The 17,500-nt window shown below is 44.3% G+C and overlaps 1 protein-coding gene across 11 annotated transcripts in view; it reads left to right on the top strand.

Annotated features, from left to right (window-relative positions):
* The window catches only part of LOC147029691 (zinc transporter ZIP6-like), a 211,175-nt gene that overhangs the window by 155,260 nt on the left and 38,415 nt on the right, over window positions 1-17,500 (top strand). For all 11 annotated transcript variants that reach the window (XM_085872927.1, XM_085872920.1, XM_085872917.1 and 8 more), the window contains one exon: window positions 10,005-10,197. In XM_085872927.1, the coding sequence (XP_085729053.1) occupies window positions 10,005-10,197 (193 nt within the window). The remainder of the gene's footprint in view (window positions 1-10,004; window positions 10,198-17,500) is intronic.

The following is a 17,500-nucleotide window of genomic DNA, read 5'->3' as shown; positions in this document are numbered from 1 at the left end:
AAAGCAGCCCATTTTCAAAGACATAATTGTGAGTGCTCCTCGAGAAAAACCCGCGGAGGAGTTTCAGGGCAATGGATGTGTGACGAAAATACAGAATAATAAAGAATTCCAGTAATAATAGTGAATTTGGCAAGGAATTGCCAAATACAATAATCATAAAAACGATCTCTTATTATGCTTCATCTTCCTCTTTCACACATGTCGTCCTCTTTACTGAATCATAATGCACTACTCTTCTACCATTTAAACAGACTGCTCTCAATTCGACCTCTCCTTCATACCTTGCCGAAAAAATCCAATTGTGACAGCGTTTCTTCTCTCCATTCTCTGAATTCGCCTTTATTGCATCAATCAAGAAACGTGTTTAATCGCATATCTGACCTAAAACTTAAAAAAAAAACCCGTTTGCTATGAATGTTCGCTTTCCATCAACCATTCTTTTTTTCCAATTATAGTGCCAACTCACCCCTCTCACCCCCTCACTCTCAAAGCAACCATCACACTCTTCTCCATCCAAGCCTCCCTCTCACCTCTCTCAAAAACTCCCCCTCACGTTTCTCCCACCATTCACCCCCCTCACTATTCCTTCTCAAAGTTGCCCCCCCCCTCTCATCCACAAAGCTGCCTACTTCCACTGCCCTCTCACCTCCATCTCTTCACTCCACCTCCTCAAATCCTCAACTGCCTTCTTCCCCCTCTCTTCCCCCCTCTCTTCCCCCCCTCTTCCCCAGCACCACAGAGCCTTTTCTCCTCCTCATCCGGCCCGCTCCCCGAGCTATTCTGCCATCCCCCACACTCTTTCAACAACCCTCCTTACCTACCCCCCTCGTCCCTTGTCCTCCCCTCCCCCTCCTCCCACCCCCTGCACCCAAAGCCTCCTCCCCTCCCTCTTCGTTAGCAGTGTGGACTTCAAATATCCGGGGCCTTCACTCAAACCTTTCAGATCTTTCCATACAGGTTGCCACTGACAAAGCAGACATAATCTGCCTAACAGAAACTTTCCCCCCCCAAGACGTATCTGACTCCCAAGTATCTCTCACTGGTTACTCCCTCCTCTGGTATGACAGACCTGAGCCTCCTCCTTGTGGAGGAGTTGCTCTCTTCATCAAAGACTCTATTCCTCACTCTCCATGCACTGCCCTCACTGCCCCACACCCCCAGGAATACCCTTGGCTACGGCTTCGCCTCCATTCTCACCTCATGTTTATATGTGTACTGTACCGTCCACCTTACAGTGATGACTCCATCTACACCTCACTATCCGAAAACATGGACCAACTTCTATCTTCTTATCCAAACTCTCTCTTCCTCATATGTGGCGACTTAATTTGTCATCATGCCAGTTGGCTTGGTGTGGGTACCTCTCTCACCTGTCATGGCACTTCAGCAAAAGCTTTCTGCGACTCATTGGGACCGACTCAATCGGTCACCTTCCCGACCCAGATCTTAACCAATGGTACTCCATCTCTACTGGATCTGATTTTGACAAATTTCCCTGACAATATCTGCTGCTCTTCCTCCGCTCTAATCGGTTCTTCTGACCACGTCCTTGTCAAAGTGGACATCTCTCTGGCTATTATCAGAGAACCACCTCACCGCCGTCGAGTCTCGCATTTCACTCAAGCCGACTGGCAGTCTCTCCAAGCAGCCATCAAACTAAAAGACTGGTCTCCTATCGCTATTTTCTCCAACATCAACTCATCCTGGGAATTCTTTCAAAGAAACTTGCTCTCCCTCATACACATATTTATCCCCTCTCGTCTTCAGTTGTCCTACCCTTCCTTCCGCCCTTGGTTCCCTGAAACTTGTGGTGAGGCAGTTGTCCTGAAACAACTTGCCTTTGCCTCATGGAAAACAAACCCAACTGAGGGTAATCTCAGTTCCTTCCATAAAGCTTGGAACAAGTGTGTATCTACCCTCAGGAGAGCCAGAAAACAACATCTTTCGAAGCTCAAGTCTGAACTTTCAAACCTCTCTCCCTCCTCAAAATTCTGGTGGCATCCAATCAAATCTGTTTCTGGTGTATGTTCCCCCTCCATCCCCTCCCTTCCCTCAAATGGCCGCACTGCTGATACCGCACGTGAAAAGGCTGAATGTCTAAACTCGGTGTTTGCAGCTAAATGTTGTGTCCAAAACCCATCGCTTTCTCTACCCACCTTACCCAGTCGCACCCAACTGTCCCTGGACTCTGTGTCCTTTTCTCCTGACAAGGTGGAGAGCTTGCTGTCAAACCTCAACTCAGATTCTGCATCCGGTCCAGACGGCATCAGCCCACGTGTCCTAAAAACCTGCTCTTCTGCTCTTGCTCACCCTCTCTCTGTTCGATTCACCCTCTCATTTGCTCAAGGTCATCTGCCATCTGCTTGGAAATCAGCAAACATTACTGGCCTGCATAAAAAGGTGCAAAAACAGATCCCTGCAACTACAGATCAATCATTCTTCTCCCAATCATCAGCAAGGTTATGGAGTCCATCATCGCTTCAGACATTAAATCCTTCCTCATCTTCAATGGCTTGATTTCTGATCATCAATTTGGTTTCAGACCAGGTCACTCTACCCTGGATATGTTGCTTCTGCTCTCCCAACAATGGATGGAGGTCCTCAATGCCAGACAGGAAATCCGAGCCGTATCCCTGGACATATCAGGTGCTTTTGATACGTTCTGGCAACCCTGCCCTGCTCACCAAACTGTCTTCCTATGGTATCCAAGGCCATCTCCACTCATGGCTCACAGACTTCCTCTCCTCTCGCAGTCAACGTGTGGCCCTAAATGGAGTTCTTTCATCCCCCCTTCTTGTCCAGGCTGGAGTTCCTCAAGGTAGCGTTCTGGGCCCTGTTCTTTTTCTGGTTTTCATCAATGATCTCTCCGACTCTCTGGAAAATCCTCTATATCTCTTTGCTGATGACTCCACCCTCTGCCATACCATCGGTCATCCCTTAGACCGGCAAGCAGCAGCTTGTTCGCTCACTGCAGATCTGGATAAAATCACAAACTGGTCCAACACGTGGAACATGTCTTTTAATCCGGACAAATCTCACACTCTCACTTTGTCTCTCCGAAAAGGACCGTTTCAACCCCCCCTCCCCCCATCCACTTTCTCAACAATCCTCTGGAAGAAGTCCTTTCTTGCAAGCTTCTGGGTCTCACTATCTGCCATGACCTTTCCTGGCAAAGCCACATTTCAAACCTCGACTCAGCCAGTCGCCGACTGGAATCCTCCGTCGTGCAATGTCCCTCCTCAGCCCACCTGAGCTCCTGACCACTTACAAAGCTTTCGGCCGCACCCTTTATAGAGTACTACTCTCCCCTCTCGGCTGGTGCTCCTGCCTCCCAACTTTCTCGGCTTCACGCTGTGAAAACCAAGGCATTTCTGATCATTGGCATCTCCCGCAATGAGGCTGAGTCTTTGGGCCTCTCACTCTCTCACCGCAGGCTGGTCGGTGGTCTTTCTGTCTTCTACCGTCTCCTCTCCAGCCTCGCCCCCCAACCCCCCCTCCCCTGCTCTCTCTGCCATTTGCCCCCACCACATTTCTGCAGGGCGCTCAAGGTCCGCCAACAACCCCCTTCTGGTAAAACTGCCAAAATCACTGCTCACCTTCACTCTTTCATTCCTCTTTTTTCCTGCCTTTGGAATAAACTCCATCACTCCATTCAATCCCATTATTCCCTCCAGGCCTTCAAAACAGCTGTTCACCACCACCTCTTATTTTCTACCTCCGATAATTCACCCAAGCCCACCTCCTTCAAATTCCCTGCTTTTCTTCCTGAAAGTCCCTGTAATGTCCATCTTGTATTCCCCATGTTCCCTGCCCCATCCCTCTCCCTTCCACAGATCTCCTAATGTCTCTGTTCCCCACTGTTTTGTCCTTCCCACTCTCACTCCTCTTGTCTCATGCCCCCCCCCCCCTTGCTGTGCGTTGTGTGTTTGCTCTCACATGAGCCTCGACAAGGTATACAAAAAATAATTAACGCAGGGGGTGTAAACAGATCACATGGTTACGGGAGAAGCATTTGGCCATGGGAGGTGTATAGTCAAAAGTGAAATTATTTATTTTAAATAAGGATTGCAAAACATTTGGAAAAGGGAAGGTTGAAGTAAAATCGTGGAAGTGTGTGGGAATTTGGAACGGTAAACGCAGTATGAATCTGCTTGGTCGATGAAAAGTACCAGGAAGAATAGAGAGAGACATCTGGTTACAGGAGGTGTATAGATCGAAAGGATACAAGGAAGATTTTTTTTAATGTATTTTTGAAGAACAGGTAAGATTCGGGAATGGAAGGTTTTAGATCGGAAGAAATTGTGAAGGTAATGGCGAGAGAGGGTCAGCTCAGTCGAATAAAGATGGTGTGCCGGCAGGAGGAAGAAGAAGAGGAGGATGAAGGAGAAGACGAAGAAGAATCGAGACTTGTGAGTGTGCAAGGAGAAAGGTAGTTTTTAGGTCATCTCCATCATCTCAGTAGAGATGACCTAATAAAGCCAGTCTCTAAGTCTGTCCGCCCGTCTGTATGTCCGTCCATCCGTCCGTCCATCCACAATCAAACCGAGTGGAGCCAAATAACCAATAGTGGAATGGATAGAGGTCGATGAGACATGCACAACGATATAACTTTCAAGATCGTCCAAGGTCGAGGTCAAGGTCACGAGGCTGTCAAAGTTGCAAAAATCGTCGATTTCAAATCGTATCTCCTCCCTTATTTATCAAGAGAGATCAAATGTTATTAGTGATTCAGATACTATGGACTATTATCGAGAACAACACGAGCCATTTTTTTGAAATTTGCTCTCATTCCGATTTTATAGCCCTTCAAACTTCGCTCTGATTCTTACATGTCCAGTGCTAATTTGAAGTGGTCATCCGGAGGCTGGCGCCAATCTCTGAAGATGCTCCTGGCCCTGCGCAAATTTTTGCATATTTTTGCCCTGTATGGGCTGTTCATAAAGTACATACAAAAATGAGGGGGTGAGTGGTTTAAAGCCCGCGTACGGGCTGCGTACAGGGTTGGGTGGGAGGTACGATGGCTGCATACATACTTTATGAAAGTGGTGTCGGACTACATGAAAGCGTTTCAGAAGATGAAGGTGAGCCTGTTGTCATCGCAGGGGGGAAAATATCCCCGTTCACAGGAACATTTTCGACGTGATGTTGAATCCGTAGACGTCAATAATTGTTCCATATTACTGTATTACCGTAGTTAATAATTACTAATGCATTTGAGATAAATCTACAGTTTGTTGTAATCTTCAAGTATTGTGATGTGATATGAAACGCATATGGGGGTGGGTGGGTGGTCACTAGCCTGCATACAGAGAGGGGTGGGTGGTTTTAAAACCCGGAAGTAGAGCGTACGTACTTTATGATCTGCCCCTATTCCAGTCTGGCACAAAGTTACTTTTTGAACTTTTTTGAGTAAGGCAAAAATATGAGTTCTGCCAAGTTGTAATTTGATTTTGCTTCTGTCGACCTCTGGCAGAGATGACCGGCACTCCCGCTCGGGGGGTATTTTTATTTTATGGATTTAAGACAAGAAATAGAGTGTTTGTTTAGTTGGGAGGGATGGGGGACATTGGGGAAGATATAAATTGAAGGTAATGGGGAGAAAATACAAATAAACACGATCGTACATCGAGGGAAATGATGGGTAGGCCTCAAGCACCCGGTAAGACAATGTCAACGAAAACTCACAAAATAGTACGATTTTTAAAACAAAACCGAACTCGGAACACACAGTAACATGTAACTGAGAAAATAAACAGTTAAAACGGGACAGATAACGACCGGAAACTTAACTTTGAGATCGTCAGCAGAGAGACCTGAGGGAGACTTGCCAACGCTCCAAACCCAGAACCAGAAGTCTAATATTCCAATATGTGTTCATTTGGATATATATGTGTTCATATGTGTTCTTTCCAATATGTGTTCATTTGGAACAATGCTGGATTTGTGCATCAAATCTTGATTCATGCACCATCCTCAATGGGGAGGCAGGGCTCATTGCATTCAAAAATTCCACACCACCCTCAATGTCATGATGTTTTTTTCATGAACCAATTGATGAGTATCTTCGAATACAGAGTATTGTGGTGTATTTGTACATTTTGTACAATTTAGAGGGATAGATAATGCATTAAACAAGTTTTACGTCAAAGCCATAACCTGATGCGACTAACGACACTGACATGGCAAATTTATGCTCAACAAAATAAAATATTACAACATTGAACTTGTGACAAAACAATTGTACATTCGTACAAACACAATATTTAACTAGAACACTCAGTTGAGTACATACCTCCGCCAGGCTGAACAGTTCACGTTTTGTATTCCACTGAAAGTCCAGATCTGCATCTGGACCTCAAACAAAATCTAATCAGCTTGTTTTTAATCATTTCGTTGTTGTCGTCACACACCCAACATGTCCGCCAAGTTTCGTCCCAATATGTGCTTAACTTCTTGCGATATCCTGTTCACAGTCATACAGACAGAAAAACAGGGGTGAAAACATAACCTCTGTCTGCCTTTGGTGACTGAGGTAACAAAACGATGTTGAAGAACAGACGCCTCATCACCATGACCTGAATGGATGAGGATGTCTCGCCACATGAGTATCATGGAATCATTTTAAGTGAGGCATTTTAAAGGACATCACACTGGTGATTTGTGGGTAAGTTTCGTTATTTTTAATTTGTGGAGGTGTGGCTGTGAAGATGATGGTTATTATGCCAATTGCACCTTTGCCGCATTGCCTGAAATTATGGCATATCCATCACAAAGAAACAACATGAGAATCTTGCAATTTGATGCTTATGGTGTTTCTCTTCCAAAACTTCAGGCGAATTTGCCGTTTTTGAAGGATGGCTTAATATGTTCTTGGTGGTCAATCCTCGTGTGGGCTTGCTGAGGCAGTTTGCATGGAACTCATTCGACGTTAGCATAACTTTAACACCAATCTTTGTCTTTAGCAGAAATGTCACATGCTGTAATCTTTGCATTTCATGAAGGTGTTTAAACCCTCTCTCAACACCAGGATAGGCAATATTTGTCACATCAAGCTGACGGTTTGTTACGTCAACCTTTTCAGTTCTAGCATTATTTTGTACCAAAGGAAATGTGAAAGTAATGAATGGTAACAATTTGATCATTCTTCTTGCAGTTATTCAGAAACCATAATGTTTATCAAAAGTAAGACCATGAGAAAATTCAGACTTTTTTATTTATTTCTTTCATAATGAGGATATCTGTAATGGCACTGTTTCACACCAAAAAGACTTGACGGGAATGGGGCTGCTGGCAACACGTCATGTGACTTGAGACTCAAGACCGGTCAATAATGATATCCAATGATATTGCAATCGAATGAATGTCTCAAAAGGTCAATAAAGTGTCGAAGCACAATTGCAACGATAGACTGAGGCAACCCTCTTTTTCATCCCCTGAAGAAGCCACCAGAGAGAATCCAAAGGGTCGTTACCATTCTTAGTGTAAAGCGGCTTCCAACTGTGCCAGAATTTGCACAGGAGGTGGTAGATTGTCCGCAGCCACCCGGAGCAGTTTCACCATCTGCCTCTTAGGAGCCTTTCATGGAACATCAGTTCTGTTGCAAGCTCTTGGGGCAGGATACTGGATGTGGGGTTTGTGGGTTTTTTGGGGGGTTCTTTCTTCCATATTGGTTGTCTTCCTGGTTCTGCAATGCCTGCTGGAGGGTACTGTTGAAGTCTCTGTTCCCACAGGCTTGCTACCAGAAAGCTAGAGGCTTGGACCTGTGTGGCTGCCCTGGGAGGTTGTTTCATCATCTGGTGCATAATATTGGGTCCCCTTTTTTGCCAATCCACAACTGGAGCCATACCGATCACGGGATTCTGGGTGGGAGGCCTTTCCAAGGCTACTAGTGTGTATTGTTAGTGCCATCTGGAATGCTCTTGTTTGTCTGAAAAATCTCTTGAAGCCCTTTGCCATTCTCTATTTTACTGTGGGCCAATCATCTGTTGCATCCCATCCTGATTATATTTTCCCATTTTTACCTTTGCCACTGAAGGTTGATAGAGCTTATGTTTTCACCCCTGTCTGTGTCAGTCTTTGAGCAGAATATCTCAAAAAGTTATGGATGCATTCTGACGAAATTTGGTGACAGGTTGGGAGTGTGACCAGGACAAATTGATTAGATTTTGGGGAAGACCCAGATCTGGATGCAATAAAAAAAATTTAAGTTGTACTTCATTTTTCAGAGAGGGGGCCAAAATGATATGAAGCATGATATTTCAAAAGGTTGAAGATGGATTATGACAAACTTGGTGGATGAGTTGGTTAGGTGAGGAGAACAAGCCGATTTAGATTTTGGTTAAGGTCAGGATACAGATCCGGCCTATGAGTGGAATACAAAACGTAAACTGTTTAGCCTGGTAGAGGTATGCGCTCTACCGAGTGTGATCCTAGTTTTTTATTTTTGGTTTTTGGACTTGAAGGGCTTGAACCTTCCCCTGTGGTGTTGTTATAAAAGTAGGACCACTGAACCAGGAGCTTATCTGTGCCCTGGCCTGATGATGTAACCCAAATTTGGTAGCATTTTGAATGTGGGTCTGGAGAAGATTTTTGAAGAAATTTACGAAGTCAGCCATTTTAACCTGCTTAAAGTCACATCGATGGATTGAGCTTTGCAATCCTCATTACATGTCAGGAGCGGAACGTTGCTGCCAAATTTCATCTGGATCAGCCAGCTGTTTGGCTGGAGAAGTATAAAAAGGAGATGGATGGACGGACAGACGGATGGTGCACAATGACAATACCTTGGAATTGGAATTCCAATTCCAGATAAGCTAAAATAGAAGGGATCACTCATATTTTTAAGTCCAAAATCTGCTCCATTGGATTTAAATCACTCTTCCAGGATGTCAAATTCCAGTTTTGATGTGCCCAGCACTATGCCAAGTGGATTGCTTTGTGTTTTGGGGTAAGGAGGGTATCATATCACCTGTCCACCAACTTGCACGCAGCTGGTTCTGCACAATTCTCATGGATAACCTCCGAGGGAGATTCCATTCATGCCACAACACTCTGCTTGTGGCAAAACTCTTTCTACTCTTTCCTCCAGGTCTTCAAAATAGCTGTTCACCACCATCTGTTGTCTTCCCCCATCCGAAATCATGATCTTTTCTACCCCGTTAATCCACCCTAAACAGACCTCCATCATATTCCCTGTCTTCTTTCCTGAAAGTCCCTTTAGTGTCCATCTTGTTTACCCCGTGAACCCCACCCCATCCCTCTGCCTTCCACAGATCTCCTCATGTGTCTATTCCCCACTGTTCTGTGCTTCCCTCTCCCATCCCTCTTGTCTCCTGCTCCCCTTGTTATACGTTCTGTGTTCGCACTTATATGAGCCTTGACATTGTATATTAAAAAAAAAAAGAATATGTCTGACAAGTCTGACGAGAACTGCGTTTTCCTTGTAAGACGTCATTGAGTCCTATCTTTATCATCATTGGTCTGTTTGATTGCACACTAATCTGCTGTTCATGACCGACGGAAGCCAAATTGACATTCAATTTCACTGTAGGACATCCCAGCATTGTTGATCTCAATAATTTGCCATGTTTGGGCTTCACTAAATCTTCTACGGGTCATAGTAACACATTCCGCCAATGAAAATACACAACTATGTCATCTTCTCCAAACTTTGAGCAGGTGGAAATGTTTTTTGAAGTTGATACAGTGCTGCACATGCTCATTGTGCAAATTGCCTTGGTCGAGTGATGAATGAAAAATACGTTCTCTCATTTGTGTTTGGAAGGAAATTTGAATTTGATTCAATGTTTTTTTTCACAAGCAGCACTATTTTGTAGCCGTGCTGAACTTTTTTCCATGTGTAGAGGTTGAATTGTTTTTTTTAATTTTAATTATAGACATGTGACTGCTTGTCATTGTTTAAAAGGACATGTAACCTCCAAACATTCCTTTCACATTTGATTCCTTTGTTGGTTCCATGCTTATTATACTGTACGTTTGTACAGTGCCCTACTGCCAGTCAGCTGCTGAGTTCCTTTGGAATGCCACTTGAGAGAGACCTCACAGCAGACAACTTCACCTTCGTCTGCACAGCTCTCCTCTACCAAGTGGATAGTCGGGCCTGCACTGGCCATTTCAAAGCTGCACCATCTCACAAAACCAAGGAAGCTGATTCAAAACCACCCTCTCCGTTTTCAGGTATGGGTGGTGTGTTGACTCCCCACAGGTCATTGGCAGTGCCTTGATGCACATTCAACGGTGGAGATCTAACCAGTATAGAGTGGTTTAGATTTATCTTTTCTACAGTTGTTTTGATTTTATATTCTTTCTTTTACTACTTCGCGAGGATGGTAGGCATTACTTTTTATCAAATTGGTTTATTCATTTTTCATTGCTGTTAGGAATAACTTATAATTCTTCTTTATTACCGCCTTCCTTCAGAAATAAGTTGGACTTGGTTTCAAGGCGGAGAAATTGGGGAAAAGTTTCTCTTCAGCATCCGGTGCACTCAGAACGAGCACCCTGAGATTACATTTTAGCTTTCGAGTCGATGATATAACCACCACCACCAATTAATATCTCATTTTTCTGTTCTTGCTTGAGGTAACATTCAAAGGTGATGCTTCAATACATCAATTTGCCCCTGTCCAGGTTACTTGAATTTCTTGTCCCTTGAGATATTTTAATTCCTCGACTGACAAAGCTGCTGGAGGCATGATGATTTTGGGTTGTCTATACTTGCGTACGTCCATCCGTCTGTGCTAATTAGCCCCCGTTGGACTTGGTCCGAAATGGGGACTTGTGGATTTGGTCTCGATTTTTGTGTCCGTGCATGCGTGCGTCCGCAACCATATCTCAGACATGTACGGACCAATTTTATTCGTACTTGGCAAAAAGACAACACATGATGGTACACATATGCACATCATTTTGTTTCACGATGTGATCAAAGATGGCCGACTGGCGACCATTTTAGTTGCAAAAATTAACGATGTTGAACACGTCCTCAACCATTTCTCGGACATGCCTTTACCGATGTTCTTCAAACTTGGCACACAGATAATGAATGATGCCGTGCATGTCATGGTTTTTTTTTTTTGAGTTCGTATCCAAAATGGCTGAATGGGCATTTTAATTGGACAAAAAACCCGATGTTGAACACATCTTGCACCATTTCATGGGCATGCATTTGCTGATGTTCAAACTTTGCACACAGATAAGGAATGATGGCTTACATATGTACGTTATTCCTTTTCAAGATCAGATCCAACATGGCCGACTAGCAGCCATTTTGTTACTTAAATGTGTCCCCAACAATTTCTTAGACATACATGGTCCGATTTTGTTCAAACTTGGCACAAGTACAGTACCATGATGGCATACATGTGCACCTTACTTTATTTTGTGATTTGATCAAAGATGGCTGACTGGTAGATTGTCGGCTGTTTTAGTTGTAAAAAACCGGTATTCAAACATGTCCTCGACTATTTCTAGAACATGCATTTACCGATCTTGTTGAAACTTGGCACACACATGATGAACGACGGCTTACATAAGCACGTCATTGTTTTTGGGGTGTTGATCAAAGATGGCCTGAATGGCAGCCATTTTGTTCCTTAAAAGTGTCCCCAACCATTTCTCAGGCATGCATAGTCATATTTTGTTCAAATTTGGCCCAAACACAGTGCACGATGGCATGCATTTGCACCTAACTTTATTTTGCGATCTGATCAAAGATGGACGACTGGTAGACTGGCGGCCATTTTAGTTGTAAATAAATATGGGCTAGCCCTTTAACTCCATTCAGCAAAATTACTAAAACAACATGGATTATGGCATTTTATGTCTTTGTTGTTTTCTCTGCAACTGCTTATCAAATTGATCCAAAATTTTCACCAAAGGTGTTCCTACTCATGTGGAATGTTTGAATGATAATTATGACATCATAGGTTACGTTGTGCGGAAGCAATGTTGAAAAAAATGAAGAACTTTGGAATGGACCTCTGTATCTCCAAAACCGCTCCTTGGAAAAAAATGAAACTTGCCCATGTCAAGTACTCCCCAAGGGGAAATAAGTGATTTTTCTTGATTATGTCATAGGTGGCTTTGTAATAACGTCACATTGCATACGTCGAATGCTTTATCTGATCAGGGTGAAAAGTTTTGAGGGTCATCGCGTGCTAAATTGGATGGGAGAGAAAAATGATGACATTGCTCATGTTTTTTGGCAGCCATATTTTTTTAACATAAAAACCTTCAAAAGTCTTCTCCGAAACAGCCGACCAGATTGAGGTAAAACTACAGGTATTATCACCTATCCATGAGGAACAAAAAGGTGTTCACCTATGATGTCATATGTCACCTGGTTTGGCAGCTATGATTATTTGAAAAATAATACTTTTAAAATCTTTTTCTCCACAACAGCTTGACAGATCGAGGGGAAACTTCACCCACATGTTTCCTAATCCTTGGGGATACCAGGATGTTCACTAATTAATTTATCGCATACATGTTCTTGCAGCCTTATTGGATTGAACAAACATCTTAAAAAATATATTTCACTTTAACTGTTTCATCAATCAATGTGAAACTTCACAATTATGATCTAGTAGTCATGAGGAATATATGCTTTAAATTTAAACCTGATCCGTTGCATGGCCTGGCAGCCGTAATTATTTAATATTTTGAATCTCGGTTCGGGGATTTTAATCAAACTTGGTACAAGTATGTGTAATGATGTAATAATGTGGGTGAAGGCATATCTGGCAACGTTGAAGAGTGCCCTTCTAATTTTAAATTTGAGGAAACAGCTGAGAAGCTTTTGACATCAGATGATTGCCAAGGATGTTTCTGATACATCTGCCTCTGAATTTGCTCTTAAAGTTCTCAGACTTCTCCCGTATCAGACATAGTTAGGTATCAGACATACCGAAAGTCGTTAATTTTTATTTCATTATTAAATTTTGTGTAAGTGGATGGGATTGCATTTTAGTACGCACATCAAGTATCCATCCCGAGGAGATTTTAAGACCATCTAGAAATGTGGACTTGATGCAAAATGTGCAGAGGACCAATGACCAAGCATGGCGGGTGAATCAGCATTTCCTCATAGTGGATTTGTGAGCCCACTGGCATCCTGCCGGCAATCCGTTGGTGACAAGGTAATTCTCCTGAGTCCAGCTCACTTTTCTGAAGCTTATAATCCAAATCCTTTAATGCTCCTGCTTTTAGCTGGTCTTTAACCTACAACCTCTGTGATGCCATTCCCATGGTTCTTGCAATTAATGACAGATAATCTCCAGGAATGTGAACCAGTCCATAGCAAGTTTGCTCTGTACTCTCCTGTAGGCTGTTACCATCCCTTCTCGTAATAATTGCTGCTTTTATTCTGCATTGATGTAGCTTTAAAATTGTGTATAGCTAACAAATTTAATGACACCCAGCATGCTTTATTTGAGTCTATGAAAACAAAATAATATTTTTTGCACATTTTTCACGAACTCCACAGTCTACGTACACAGACAAACAAACCCAAAGTTCACAAGTCTTTATCCGTGCATTTGTCAACCAAATTATATTTGAATTGCAGAAAAAGGAAATAAATGGCTGACAGAATACCAAATTCCTTGACCTCATGGTTGCAATCACAAAACTGAAATGGAACTGGGATGGACACATAGCAAGAAGAATGGACCGCAAGTGGATAATGAAAATTACAAACTGGCAACCTACAGAGAAGGCCCTGGAATAACCAGATGTACATGTAAATATGAGACGGAGAGGTGAAATTTAAACATTTACTGGAGTACAATGGCCTCAGATTGTGGTGCATGGAATGGAATGGCCCATGTTGAGGAAGGCTTTCATCCTGTAGTGGACTAAGTTGGCTGATCAAGTCAATTCAAGCAATATAAAGGTAGTGTTTTTTTTTTTTTACGTTAAGGATTAAGAAACCCATTTTCCTGTAATTTTCACCTTCCCACTCCCCACCTCGAAAAACTCAATCTTCTTTTGAAAGCATATTACCATCCTTTACTCTCAGCGAAATTTTCTTCAGTGAATAAATTGACAGGAAAAAATGTTTTTAACTTTTGGACTCCAAAAGGTCAAACTTGATTTGCCATTTCCATATTTAAATTTGTTCAAAATACAACAAAGGGGCGAATGCTAAAATGATGATGGCAAATAGAAGTAGGCATTTGATTTGATTCCACCAGGCTTTCAACCCATCTGTGATCATCCTCGATGTTGTATCTTTTGATCAAATGTCATTTATACCAACGGCCTTGGTTTCCTCGGCTGTGAAGCTAGTCTGGTTTTTATCCTTTCATGCTATGCCATCAATGTCACTGCTGACTTGTGTTATCTCACTCAATATTATCACTCAATATCATCACTCAATATGACATCTTAATTTTAATAAATTGGCATTTTAGCCATATAACACATCCCCCCCCCCACACTTCCCCTCCCCTCAATCCCCCATCCCAGCCCCCTTCACCACAAGCACAATTGTTTTTCAATACTCTTTATCCCAAAATTATTGCATGCATGATTTCATGACATCAGTGGGCTCACATGTCTTCCATCAAAATATTTTCTTGAAAAATCGAAGTATAATCCAAAGTTTATCTCTCGGGTGCAATGCCTTTTTGTTCTCAGTTTAAGGAATTACATGGTGGGTATTTGGGATGGAGACATTTGTGGGAGAACAATTGGTAGGTTGAAGGGCAAGGTGGTTGTGAGAGGAGGTGAGGTCAGAATGTTAAACGTTGTTTTGATTCAGGATTCATGACGCACATTCAATTTGCATTTGAACTTGAATATTCCACAAGCAAGGTGGGAGGTGATGGAATGCTCCAAACTGTGATGTGAAGGATTCATATTCTAAACATGCTACATGAAGGCCAACCTTTATGTATCGATAGTTGGTAAGGAAAGGGGGATTGAAGTCTCATGTTTAGAAAAAGAGCTCCACCATGGGCCATTGTGAAATCTTCATATGTATTGTGGATTTACAATCGTGTATGTCAACACCAGTCTTGCAGAGCATTGTTGAAAACTTTGTGTCCTCATCAGCAGGAGAAATTGAAAAACTTGCAGGTGAGGTTTTTGTTTATATTGAGGATCAGACTTAGACCTTCCGCATTATCTGTGGGGTTGAGTCCCACTGGCTTGCTAATTTGTTGATAATGTTGGTGGTGAAACTTACTGTTTATGTACATGAAGTTGATAAATGGAAATGTCATCAATAATGCTTGTGTTTAATTATTTTCTTGGCCAATAAAAACTCTCACCCAAAAAATTATATTTAGTTATTTTTTGTTCAGATATTTCAAATGCAATTGTTTGTGTTTGGCTCCATCTCTCAATCTGTTTGTTTTGAAACGCCTTCAATTTTTAATTGTCCAGATTTGTTGGCATTATGGTTACTGAGCATCCACTCTGTCTGGGAGGTCAGTGATTTGATTCTGATCCCGGCCAAGTCATACTTAAGTATCACCATATCACACCAAAATAGGATGTGCTGCTTCCTCACTTGACACTCAACATAGAGAAGACAGTTCAAGCAAGCCCATAAGGTTGGCATCTCATTGTGGACGGGATAGGGGGTGGGGCAAGCTGTGGGATTATTTCCCCTTAATTGCGTGACTCTATCCTGAGAGATAAGTGGCATCACAAGATAGCTTTACACACAGGAAGTCGTTTCGCTTCCTGCAATTTCTGTGCGTGTGTGCTTCACCTCTTACATGAACGTTGGTCTCCATTAAAAAGAAAAGACTCTCACTTGTTACAAGGATATAAAGCTGAAAAGTGGGGTGGGGAAAGAAAGGGAAGAGGGAAAGACAGAGAGACCAGAGAGGAGACAGAGACAGATGCACGCGCACGCACGCAGAGAGAGGCGCGCGTGCGCACACGCAGAGAGAGACGCGTACGCGCACAAACGCAGAGAGAGGAGCGCGTGCACGCACACGCAGAGATAAGCGTGCGCACATACACGCAGAGAGAGAGGAGCGCGTGCGCACACACACACGCAGAGAGAGGAGCGCGCACACACACGCAGAGAAAGGAGCGCGCACACACACGCAGAGAGAGGAGCGCGCGCACACACGCAGAGAGAGGAGCGCACGCACACACACACGCAGAGAGAGGAGCGCGCGCGCACACACACGCAGAGAGAGGAGCGCGCGCGCACACACACGCAGAGAGAGGAGCGCGCGCCCACACGCAGAGAGAGGAGCGCGCGCCCACACGCAGAGAGAGGAGCGCGCGCCCACACGCAGAGAGAGGAGCGCGCGCCCACACGCAGAGAGAGGAGCGCGCGCCCACACGCAGAGAGAGGAGCGCGCGCCCACACGCAGAGAGAGGAGCGCGCGCCCACACGCAGAGAGAGGAGCGCGCGCCACACGCAGAGAGAGGAGCGCGCGCCCACACGCAGAGAGAGGAGCGCGCGCCCACACGCAGAGAGAGGAGCGCGCGCCCACACGCAGAGAGAGGAGCGCGCGCCCACACGCAGAGAGAGGAGCGCGCGCCCACACGCAGAGAGGAGCGCGCGCACACACGCAGAGAGAGGAGCGCGCACACACGCAGAGAGAAGAGCGCGCACACACGCAGAGAGAAGAGCGCGCACACGCAGAGAGAGGAGCGCGCGCACACGCAGAGAGAGGAGCGCGCACACGCAGAGAGAGGAGCGCGCGCACACACGCAGAGAGAGAGAGAGCGCGCACACACGCAGAGAGAGAGAGAGCGCGCACACACGCAGAGAGAGAGAGAGCGCGCACACACGCAGAGAGAGAGAGAGAGAGAGAGAGAGAGAGCGCGCACACACGCAGAGAGAGAGAGCGCGCACACACGCAGAGAGAGGAGCGTGCGCACACGCAGAGAGAGGAGCGCGCACATACGCAGAGAGAGGAGCGTGCACACACGCAGAGAGAGACAGACATCGACACACACAGAAATAGAAAAACAGACACACAGCTTGGTCATGCTTGGAGCAATCTGGATTACTGCTTAGCTAGCTAAACGGATATGGCGCTGCTATATCTGCTCAATGGTTGATGCTCGTGGGCTTTGCTCTGCTAATAAACTAGCGAAACATTCCTGTTGTTGTTGAATCCTGGTGATTGCACAAGTCTGGTTTGCAAGTGGCAGTTGCTTGGCTGAACTAAGCATCACGTGGGTGATGGCAGTAATGAAGAGTGATGAGTCATGATGCACTTCATACTCATCTGTAGTTGTTGTTTTGACTGCTCATGAGGCTGCCTTGCACCAATTTTCCAAGAAGGCTGCTTAAGCAGTTGCTTGGCAAGTGAGATGCTTGGTGCTTTGCCAATGCTTTATGATTGAATATATAATCAAGGCAAGAATTTTGAACTTGACAAGGATTGCACAAAAGTTATTGGCTGGTAATGGCTCAGTCTCTTCACAAGGCACGGTTCATTCTTAAATTTCCATAAGTCAAGTCCAGCGGGAGAGTCCCCGTTAAAGGTGAGCCAGCCAC

Source organism: Eptatretus burgeri, chromosome 3 (assembly GCF_056783735.1).
Source record: "Eptatretus burgeri isolate ZD-2024b chromosome 3, Ebu_testis_v1, whole genome shotgun sequence".
In the NCBI taxonomy this organism is placed as follows: Eukaryota; Metazoa; Chordata; class Myxini; order Myxiniformes; family Myxinidae; genus Eptatretus; species Eptatretus burgeri.
The sequence above is the reverse complement of the archived record's forward strand: the minus strand, read 5'-3'. Positions and strand labels throughout refer to the sequence as shown.